Below are 11,195 nucleotides of genomic sequence, written 5' to 3'. Positions count from 1 at the left end.
TTGGTCGACCAATTTACTTCATGTGGTCGACCGGTTGACTTGTTGATGCTGTCACAGCCTCTTCTTTTAAATTTTCCCCCTCCCCATCTTCATTTGCTTTGTTCATGTCGTTTATTCCCTCGCCACATCCTCTTGAATCTCATTGACTCTTTCTTCACGGGTTTGTGATTTTCCCATGAAACCTTGGATTGAAAGAACATTCATATTTTATGACTCCTTTATTGCGACCACCATATAATAGAATTTTTTGGCAGCGAGTGTAGGATCTTCTCTACCATACATGTCTCTTTCAAATTTTCAAGCACTAAAAATCACCCACCAATATTTGGATAATATCACTTTTGAGATAGTGCCCAATGCAACCACAATCAAGCGAGCAAGAGAAGTTTTGCAAGAATCAAACCAAGAAACTGACAATATGAGAAAGATACATCTACAAAAACTTCGTGGTGACTTTGAAAAGTTACTTATGCTTGAATCGAAGATTATTTCAGAATAAATTGTATTTTACCGACTGAACCAGTTGACCAGTTTAGAAATGATTGACCAGTTCAACTTATTCCAGCTAGTCAATCGATTCTCAATTAATAGACCAATTTTTTTGTTTTTTTAAAAATAAAATCTAATTTATTTTCAATAGAGAGGTAACAGGAGAATATTTGGCATACAAGGAATTGAGCGAGGGTGATAATAGCAACGTCAAAGGAAAAAGAAAAAGAAAAAGAAAAATACCCCACGGGTAGCTAGGGTAGTATATATTATCTAAGGTCAAAACCAAGAGCCTATGGGATCAAAGATGTTGCATATCTCCAAAGTTATTTAAAGGTTTTAACAAACACATTGGATTAGATAAGAGCAATAAATATACGGCTTAATCTCTCTTTCTCTCTCTCTCTCTTTATGGATATGCCTGATCTGCATGCGTATGCTTCTTTTCTTGATCCTGATCAACCATTGTTTGTCTCCTTTTTTCCAGCCTGGTTCGTGATTAAACCCATCGCGTCTTTTCACAAAAGGATATAAGACAAGATGTACTTAAAAAAGATTCTATAATTTAAATGATAATGTTGGGTATGATGCTGAAACAGAATATTAGTCTAATTGATGGCTAGCTTCAATAGAGTTTGAATTAACTAGAAGAAGGGTACGTGGGCCTTCTTTGGGATCTGAAATTGAAGATATGATCTGAGGTATATCAGAATTTCAAATTGCCTGGCAATTGCTTAAATTTCACAGTTTTATGCTTAAATCAAGCAACCATGGGTGGATGATACGTGCTGTTCAACCCCAATTCTGTAACCTGCGAGACAATAGACCTGCAAACAATAATATACTTCGCAATATATCAACACATACATATACCATAAGATTTCTCTCTGGAACTCTAAAAAAGGGCAACGGTGAGGCTTAAATTTATCCACGTTACACTAGAAAACCTACCATTTATAATTTTTTGCTATAAAAGCAGGAACAGAACACACAACAGGATGTCAGAGTGGAAGAAAGGAAAACCGAATTTGTGTACATTTTTAACCCAATTGATCAGACGATCAGGATTATATACAGGTCGGAGAGATAGATATAATAATAAATATAATTTGGAAAAGCTTAACAATTAATGGAAGTGCACGTTTCTATGTATTGGAATTAACTGTAGTTCTCTTTTGGATGTAATTTCAAATTTTTATACCCCACGGCTGTTTCCATGGACATGCATGACTCTGCCTATTTAAAAAAACTATTTAAAATCACATGATACATATGCTAGTCAAATATATAGTGATTATATCTCCTTCACAAAAGGTGCGTTTGATCGACTTTGTTGAATAATAAGACATGTGATTCTTCAAGCTTGCTGCATGGCTGGTCAAAAATATCTCGGTAAAGTGATTCGTTAGTGATGATGTTTTTTATAGGATGGAAGTTGAGTTTCTTTCTTTTGCCAATGAATATAAAAAGACTTGTTACTTAGCTAATGATTACCATAAATTTTGGGAAGATTATCAATTTAGTATTTAATGAAGATTTTCCGGCCCGTTGAAGCTCGAAGTTCAGGACAGTGTGCATGATGGATGAATCCATGAATCTTGTTAAGGTTTTTTCTCAGGCCTGATTTAAATGCATGATCATTGGATTCGTTTCTCTACCGGACAGAACATCTTAACCATCTCTAAGCGAAGACAGCACATGTAATGATCAGTTGTTCGAAAAAACAAGAAAATAATATATATAGGATAGGATGGATTAATCGTTCTTCTCGGAAAACGTCTTCCTGAGCTTGTTTCCTAAAATCCAAGGGCTGCTACTTAGTGCTGCTGTTAGTTTTTATTGCACAACTCGGATTTGTCCTTGGTTTGCAATACAATAATCTGCCACTATAAAAGGATATTGACCTAAAAGTTAGAATACAGGTTTGACAGGCAGCCCGAGTTTTTTTTTTTCCTTGAGGTTTCACGGGCTCGATTGTTCAAGAACAAACAGCTGACCTGCCGAGCAACTTGGCATGATATTATCAACAGTCCTCGTGCTTGGTATGGACGTACCCAGGGAATAGTTTATGAGAAATACTAGTACTAGTAGTAGGAGCTGAGCATTGCTGCGATCATCCCGTCTCAATCATGTGTGTAATATTTGCCCGTGCATGATTTCAATTCATAGATAAAATTTGACCGTCACAACTAGCAAATCCAAACGATTTTTTTTTTATTTATTTTTATTGAGTGTTATATGATTAATATAATATTACCATAATAGCATATCTACAATAATAATTATAAATTTAATCTCACTTCTAATTAAAAAAAATTTAAATATATTTTTTAAAAAAATATTTGAACCTAAAAAATAGCATAGAATAAAGTTTTTTAAATCACTCATCACCTGTATAGTATATCATTAGTACTTTATTTTATCTGTGAAAACACTAGAAATGCTTAAAAAAGCGAATGCTATTAAAAAATTAAAAAAAATAAAAATGCACCAAGATTTTTGATAAGTTCTGTTAATTTATATATAAAACAGGTTTATTAAAATAAAAAGGTTTATAAAAGTCTTATTCATGCACATACTCTTTATAAGTTCTACTCATATTACATGTAATTAAAAATGATTTTTTTAAATAAAAGATTCATTGTAATTCCATATACAAAAAAATTCATTCACCTAAAGTCACTTTACATATTCTTACAATATGAATAGAACTTTACAATAAACAATGAAACTCTATTTTTTTTATTTCTTTTATTTTTACAGGAAAAATATGAAAATTTTATATAAACGCATGATACAAAAAAATATATTTATAATTTCTAACTATGCAGGTAAATAAATCGATGTGAATTTTTCGGTCATTGTTATTTTCAAGTGATTTAATTATAAGCGGTTATATACATGCATGTAAAAAAAACACATATCTATACTACCTACCAACTATTTTTTGTCTATAGTTTTTATTTCAACACAATAAAAAATCACACACACACACATGTTTTAACAATCAATAAATTTATTTAACTACAACTTATTAAACCATCTAGATTTTAAAAACCAGTAATTATAATAAAAATATGTACTTACAAATAATTCAAAATAATATATTATATATTATAAAAAAAAATATTATTTAGTAAGTAAAAAAAAAACTAGTATCAACAAAAGTATTTTGCTAGCAAGATTTTTTTGGTATCTCTGTAGAAACAGTCATCACAGTCCTGAAAAGATAGAACGCCTCTCAAGGCCCAGCCATAGACCTAAAATTGCTACCTTACCCAAGAGGCCAAGACTCTTAACATCTTATATCATCGAAGCCCAAAAGTGAAAAGGCTCGAACGGAAGCCGAATGAGGGCCGGAAAAAAAATAAAAACTTTCAAAGTTTCGACAACGCAAAACCTAAGAAGCCTTTATGTAATAATAATAAAAGAAATAGTAATAATCCAATTATTGTTGTTCAAAAACAAAATTTACATTCCCGTCCAAAACCCCATGACGAGAGCTGACGTCACCGCCGGTCACCATGCACGGCCATCGCCCTCCCCCGTGTCCCCTCTCTCTTCTTCTTTCAATCCTACAATTCCTTCTTTTCTCCTCTAGTACTACACTCCCTCCTCCCTCCGGCGCCGGAGTTTAGCTCCCAGAACAACCACTCGCCACCATAGCCCCTCAGCCACCACCACATGGCCCCACCATGGTTGTCGCGAAGACTGTTAGAACGATGGCGCCCTTACACACTAATCGAAGCCTGGGGTGACCGTTACATAAATCCTAACAGGGGTAACGTCGGTCAAAAAGACTGGAAAGAAGTCGCCGACACCGTCAACAACCGTCAAAACGGCGTCAAACCTAAAAAGACCGACGTCCAGTGTAAAAACCGTATCGTTATGTTGAAGAAAAAATACAAGATAGAAAAATCCAAACCCCCTCCGTTAAGTTGGCCGCTCTGTAACCGTCTCGATTCTCTCATCGGCACTAACAGCAATACTACTAACACAGACAAGAAACCCACCTCTTTCACAGTGAAGTCAAAGAAAAAGCCTAAAAAAAGGATGTTTTCAGGTTTGGCAAGTTATAGTGAGAGCTCCTCCGATGACGACGAGGATGATATGGCGTGGTTTGAAGAGAGATTGAAGAAGAAACGGCATAGAATGGAGGATGTAGGTTTATCTGATGGGGCTGCGTGTAGGGAATTAGCGAGAGCGATATTGAAGTTTGGAGAGATACCCGAGAGAATTGAGAGTTCGAGACAACGGCAAATGATAGAGTTGGAGAAACAGAGGATGGAGTTTACTAAAGAAGTTGAGTTTGAAAGACTGAATATGTTTGTTGATGCTCAGCTAGATCACACAAAGAAGTCTTTCAAACGCGATAAATTCACATCGAGTTCAGGTTTGTTCAATGAAATCTTGGAATTTGCTTTTCTTTTCTTGTGATATTGAGTTTTCTCGTCTTGGGTTGCTGCAATTGTCAGTTTAATACTGGTTGGTTTCTTGATTGATAGCTTATGTTATTTCTTTGATTTTTTTTCCATGGTATAAATTGTTTCATTTGAACGTTTTGGAGCTATGTTAGAGGACTCGTGTATCATTTCCGCTTGTGGGGTTGTGTCCAAAGTACTTTACCAGTTCTTGTTTATAAGATTTTGTATTATGTAGGAGCGTCCCGCACCTCTGCATTTATGGCCAACCATTACAGTGTAAAAACTGGATAGGTTCCATTTGAACGTATTAGTAGGGGGGGGCGCGTGCAAAATGATTACTTAATGAATTGTTGATGGTTGTACACTTTAGGTGAAGTGAATTAGGAAACTAAGAGTTATTTGGGTGTTAGAAATAACTTCCATGTCTAACTTTCTAGTTCTGCCCGTTGTATGCCGAGGAAGGCAGGAGATGTGGATATTCAGGACTGATTCTCTTCAGTTAAACTATTTTGACAAATTTGTGGTTCACACTGATATTTATGATTCGTGGATTTTCCCCTACAATTAGGGATAGAGAGGAGTTTCTGCTAATGTGTGTTTAGGGTGGTCAAACTTAATTAGGTTAGGGCCCAGCTTAGGGCTTACGCTTTGCCTGATTTCTGCAGGCAACTGCTCGGAAGTGACTTGGCTGTACCTCACAGTGGGGCTTTAACATAGCATGAAGTCCCGTTGGGTTGAATGAGCAATCTGTAAAATTGGCCTTCCATTAGTCCTTAAGCTGTCCTGTTGCGGAATCTGCCTGGGTGGGATCTTTGTTGCCAGAAATGCTCTCATGTTACTCAAAATGGACACTTGCTTCGAAATCTAGAGCCTGTTTAAAAATATAGTAAATATTATTTTAAAAAAAAAAATTTGCTTGAAATTACATAAAATAATATTTTTTATTATTTTTTACATCACCACATTAAAACTATCAAAATAATATTAAAAAATAATAATTTAAAGTTAAAAAAATAAAAAAATTTAAAAATATAATATTTAAATTCAAATACCAATAATTAATAGAATAGTATATTATCAATATAATAGTAATTAAATTGTAAATTAATATAATACTATTTAGAATACTAATATATTAAGAGAATAAAAAAAAGAAAAAAAGATGGAAGGACTTTTTATTTTCAAGCCCTAATTATTAGGGGTGAGCATTTTAAGTTCGATTCCGTTTACACTGGAAAAAAATAACCAAACCAATATTTTTTTAATTTAAAACCAAAACCGATTTAAATTGATTAATTTCGGTTCAGTTTGGTTCGGTTTATGTTGTTAAAAAACCAACAAAACCAAAAAATTGACTCATTAGATATCCAAGAACAATATAAACTAGTTATTAGCATCTGAATAAATAAAGCTGTTGTAAACATCAAGCAAAGAAAAGGTCTTGTTCAAACATTTGAATGAATCTTCAGAAATAACATTCATATTTTAAAGAGAATTAGCCAACTCCATTGCTTAAGCTTTTGATCCAGAAATACTAATACCTTCGAGAAACAGAGTGTAAGTATTTTCATTTGGCTAGCAACCATTTTCAATCATTGCTGCTAGCACTTCCATAGCATCATCAATTCTATGTGCTTTGTATAATCTAAAAACAATTTTATAGCCGACTATATTTGGATGGAACCTTCCACTTAGCATGTCTGCCAACAACCAATAACTTCATCCACCATTCCATTTCATCTCTTCACGAACCTGAAATATGTGATTATATTCAGATGTTGAGAACTACTTTTGGGTTTGATTTAGAGTTGGCTCTTGAGAGAAATGAGAGGCAGATAGAAAGTTGGGGGGTGGGGGAGGGCTGCTTTGGTTTAGGTAAGGTTGGGAAGAAAAGTGAGTATTTATACTCATTTTTTTAAGTGTTGGTTGAACCGGTTTAGTCCGGTTCAATCGGTTTTAAACATTTGAAACCGAAACCGAACCAGAGTTCTTTTTTAGTTTTTTAATCAGTTAATTCGATTTTTTTCTCAATTCGGTTTTTTCGGTTATTTTTTTTTGTTTTCTCGGTTTAATTGGTTTTTTAGGTTTTTTACTCACACCTACTGCTTGTTGTGTAATGTAACATAGGAATTATTTTCAAGCCATCGACAATTGGCTGGTCTTCCACCTGCTTAGTCTCTTATGAACTTGATTAACAATATCATGGCACGATCATTGAGTGACAGGACCCCAAGAAACTTCCTTACGGTTCCTTGTTTTGGTGAAACCAAAACCTCTACAGGGTTGTGTGATGAGCTGCTAATATCGTTTGAAGTTGTTGAAGAGTTTGGCATACTCAAATTTGACTGTCGTGTTTGGCTTCCATGCTGGTGATGGTAAAGGGCAATGTTTCATATTTGTAACCTTCTATGCAAATCTTGAATTCCCCCTCACCTCTTTCCGCAATTACAATGTTCTCTTTTCTTAATTAGAATCAGAAATTGTTGCTCAACTCTTGGCTATCTGTGGATTCATGTTGTGTAACTGAAGGAAGTCCAACTCGGGGTACATCAAGCATTTGATCTCCAACTACGAATTTGAAGTGCTCTGTTCATGCATACACACGAGTATTTATTGATCTACAACTTTATCAGATTTGATTAAATAGAGCAAAGACATTAGTTTTTTTTTATCATATTTGATTTGGCACAGCACAGTAGTTAGATGGGTTCTGTTTGGCATTTGATCTGTCTGTCTGTCTCTCTACCCGAGATGTTCGTCTATGCGTATGCACTCACAGTGACACTCAGACATATGCATGTGCTTGGGCATGCACACATGCATCACAAACATTATTTCTTCTGTATATTTTCATGTCTGGATTTGCAATCGTGACCTGATATCACCAAACCGTGCCTACGTTGCTGCTAAACTTGAAATCGTATTCCAGTTGTGATCTGATAAACTTTTGGTGGTTTCTGGACCCTTTGAACAGGGAAGTTGTAGTTGAAATTGCTCAGAGACCTATTTTTTCAAAGGGGAGCTCCAGTGTGTATATCTCCATGAAACCCTCTTTTCATCTCCAGCTTAAGAGTGGAAGTCCTCTGCCTAGTTATCCTGAGGCTGTCACATCTTCAACAGATGAAGCTTTTAAGGAATGATTATGACCTACCAGTCATATTCTTGGCTGTAGCGTTATTCTGCATGCATCATTGGTTGTTATGCTAAAGATTTTCTGTACTTTCTAATCTTCCAAAAGCTGTAACCTGTGTCAGCTCCTTACATTCTTAGGCGTGTTATTTTTCATTCAAGTGATAAATATGTGATCAGCTTGTATCTCGATACACGCTACTCAGTGCTGATTTAACATGTTTCTCCTTCGAATGATGTTCATGGGACAACCGAGGATAAAAGTGGCAATGAAAGATAACCTTTTTCCTGTTCATCACTCACTATTATCAAACTTGGTTAGATTTTTCGGAATGATGTGGGAAATAAATTTCTGTGGAGGTTTTGGCTGTGGCCTATGTGAATCGGTTGTATGCAAACAAGTTGTTAATCTATATGCTCACTTGCATGATCAAATTGTTCTATGGAGCTATTTACTTTTGGCTTTCGGAAGCTGACTGGGATACTTCCAATTCTGACTTGTGGGAAGTGCTGTTAGTGTATATGAACTCACTTGCCTTCAAAGCCTCCACGTTAATCTTTGGATTCGCACTGCACCGACTAAAGTGAATGGGCATTTTGTGGGGCTGGTTGCATCATTAGCCAATGCTATGTCTTGCTGAATACAGGACGTTTCCATGATGGCAGTTTTGATGTTTTAATGCGCAACACTGTTGGCTCTAGATGGAAATTATGGTCACTTTTCCGAACCACTTATCAACTCAATATACAAGAACTTCTCAATAATCCCTGCTACCCAGCCAGTTCATATGCCAAGGACTGCTCAACAATCCCTTCTATCTGATCTTATGGCGACGCAATAACAGCAGGACAACCAAGGCGTATGGGAATGTTATTGATGATTCAATTTGGTTGGGTGTCTCTGAAATTAATCTGTAATCTGCAGAAACTAATTACGCAGTACATAAATGTACGGACACTTGGTTCATACTGAACTATAGATTGGACTTTAATAGTACTACCAGGATTCAGTTCAATTACCATCCACGGTTTCAAGAATTCAGAGAAATCTTAATTCTTGATTGGGAACATAACTTGAAAGGAAGATTCTTCAAATTTACATTACATGAGCAATAGGAGAGAGAAAAACAGAAAAATCCATTAAAATATATATGGGAATTGGCTGAAATCATTCATGGTATCGGATGAATTCTGGCTAAAACTGTCAACCAATCCACCACAAGCAGGAAATTCAGCGAAAGTTGGTATCATGCTACCATGATCATTCAAGAGAGGAGGAGAATTGGCAGCGTAGCGAGCTAGACGAGCTCTAGCAATGGCAAGATCAACCTGCAGCTCAACCATCTTTCTTTGCAACAAAGCTATAGCACCAATGCAACCATAGACAGGATCTCTGAGCCTTGCCTCAGCTTCATAAGCAAGAGAATTCACCGTGTCTTCACGTTGCTCTTCAGGCACTTCAATCAAGATCTTGCTCACATTGCTTGCACCAAAAACCTTGTGTACTTTGGCAAACTTCTTAGGCTCATCTGAGCGAAAATATGGAGCAAATATGCAATTAGGAGTGCATCTTCTTTTCAGAAACTTACAAGCTGCACATGAAGAGCTTGCACGAGGCTCGTGGTTCCTCATACTTGATATAACATCTACTTCTATAATGTCCTTTACTTCCTCCTGTCTACCTTGTATAAATAGGCTTGTAAATAGGTTAAAGTAACAGTGTTTTAGGTATTTTGTAGATGTAGGCTGTTTTTAGCCTATCAGTACAATTGTCGTGCTAGGTCACATGTTCTAGTACAGGACTTGCATGGGCCAAACAACCAGCAGTAATAAATGACTATGTCATTTTTATTTTTTTTAATTATATATATCCAGATAGTTTATATACATCTCAATTTATTTTTTAAAATTTTAAAATTAATAATCAAATAAATCATAAATCTAAAAACTGATTAATTAAACTGGAGCCAGCCATACAAATTGACAATGTCAAATTTTACAGTTATGCAAGATGAGAAGTGTGGAAAGCTAAAAAAGAATTCCTGCAAGAATGGTCTAAATAATAGAACGTGGGGACAACATTATATCTAGTGGTAATTTATGACGGGACATGACGGTTCATCAACAAGGATGGGATATTTCATTGAATATGATTGAAGAAAAGAAACTTCACAAGAAAAAGTAGACACCCTCAGGAAAATTGGCCCTGTCCACAAGATGGAAACCCCGAGGGTGAGAAGTCCTGTTGTTTAAGATTGCGATAAGAATTATTTATTTATTTTTAAAAAAAAAATATATATATATATATATTAAAATAATATATTTTTATATTTTTTTAAATTTATTTTTAATATCATTAAATAAAAATAATTCAAAATTATTTTAAGCACAAAAACAAATAAACTACATGAATTGGTGGAGTGGGGGTAGCCAAGAAAAAATATCACTACAGAGAGACAGAGCCATAGACCATACTGGGTTGTTCCTCGATACAGGGCTTTTTCCTTTTAACATGTTCAATAAAAATTAAGATGGCTATCCATGCTCTCACGAAAAGGGAAAAAGATTACGATAAAATTTTAAATTCAGAATTTGTTTCCATGTTTGGGACTGTGATAGCGGTAGCGGTTCAAAATGTTTTTCGCTAAGAAATGCATCAAAATAAAAAAAAATTATTTTTGATATCAACATATTAAAACGATCTAAAAAAATTAAAAAAATTATTTTAAATAAAAATAAAATTAAAAATATTTAAGAACACGGTGCTATGCACTCCCTTGGTGCCTGAATCTATACGAAATAACCAAGCCTTTTTCCTAGTCTGGGCATTGCGAGAATTTACTTTCTAGTGATTTATAAAATAAGATTCTTTCTTTTATCTGGTAATTGATTAGACATTAATAAAAATGCTTAAAATAGAACTGGCTGCGGTGCTCAAACCCTGCCCGGATGTTGTCACTTTCCACGTTCTTAAATTAGGCATGCTTAATGGCGAAATGTTATTTTTTAAAGTTTTTTTATTTAAAATAATATTTTTTTTTATTTTTTAGATTTTATTTTTAATTCCATTACATAAAAAAATAATCTAAAAAACATAATCTAAAACAAAAAATAATTTAAAATATCATGAAAAGGTATTTGCACCACTTCCAA

General features: G+C 34.7%; 2 protein-coding genes across 6 annotated transcripts; one reads left to right on the top strand and one right to left on the bottom strand.

Annotated features, from left to right (window-relative positions):
• Nucleotides 1–3,905: 3,905 nt before the first annotated feature.
• LOC7490318 (trihelix transcription factor ENAP2) lies at nt 3,906–8,337 on the top strand. Of its 5 annotated transcripts, XM_024609300.2 has the most exons (3): nt 3,906–4,882; nt 7,195–7,288; nt 7,888–8,337. In XM_024609300.2, the coding sequence occupies exons 1-2, from the start codon at nt 4,174–4,176 to the stop codon at nt 7,284–7,286; spliced, it is 801 nt and encodes a 266-aa protein (XP_024465068.1). In that variant the 5' UTR covers nt 3,906–4,173; the 3' UTR covers nt 7,287–7,288; nt 7,888–8,337. The 5 variants fall into 5 exon arrangements, with proteins under 5 accessions (XP_024465068.1, XP_024465066.1, XP_024465069.1 ...); XM_024609298.2 differs by having other exon boundaries at nt 3,907–4,882; nt 7,195–8,337; XM_024609301.2 differs by lacking the exons at nt 7,195–7,288; nt 7,888–8,337 and adding an exon at nt 7,041–7,188 and having other exon boundaries at nt 3,907–4,882.
• A 743-nt stretch (nt 8,338–9,080) lies between these two features.
• On the bottom strand, nt 9,081–9,802 carry LOC7474419 (LOB domain-containing protein 21). Its single transcript, XM_024609304.2, has one exon. The coding sequence runs from the start codon at nt 9,672–9,674 to the stop codon at nt 9,183–9,185; it is 492 nt and encodes a 163-aa protein (XP_024465072.1). The 5' UTR covers nt 9,675–9,802; the 3' UTR covers nt 9,081–9,182.
• Between the last annotated feature and the right edge of the window lie 1,393 nt (nt 9,803–11,195).

Source organism: Populus trichocarpa, chromosome 10 (genome assembly GCF_000002775.5).
Source record: "Populus trichocarpa isolate Nisqually-1 chromosome 10, P.trichocarpa_v4.1, whole genome shotgun sequence".
In the NCBI taxonomy this organism is placed as follows: Eukaryota; Viridiplantae; Streptophyta; class Magnoliopsida; order Malpighiales; family Salicaceae; genus Populus; species Populus trichocarpa.
Note: the sequence above shows the minus strand (reverse complement) of the source record. Positions and strands in the feature narration are given on the sequence as shown.

Bases quoted from the DNA above. Each gene is read 5' to 3' on its own strand.
- LOC7490318 (XM_024609300.2), top strand. From the start codon at position 4,174: ATGGCCCCACCATGGTTGTCGCGAAGACTGTTAGAACGATGGCGCCCT. The intron at 4,883-7,194 runs GTTTGTTCAATG...AAACCTCTACAG, and splicing joins TAAATTCACATCGAGTTCAG to GGTTGTGTGATGAGCTGCTA.
- LOC7474419 (XM_024609304.2), bottom strand. From the start codon at position 9,674: ATGAGGAACCACGAGCCTCGTGCAAGCTCTTCATGTGCAGCTTGTAAG.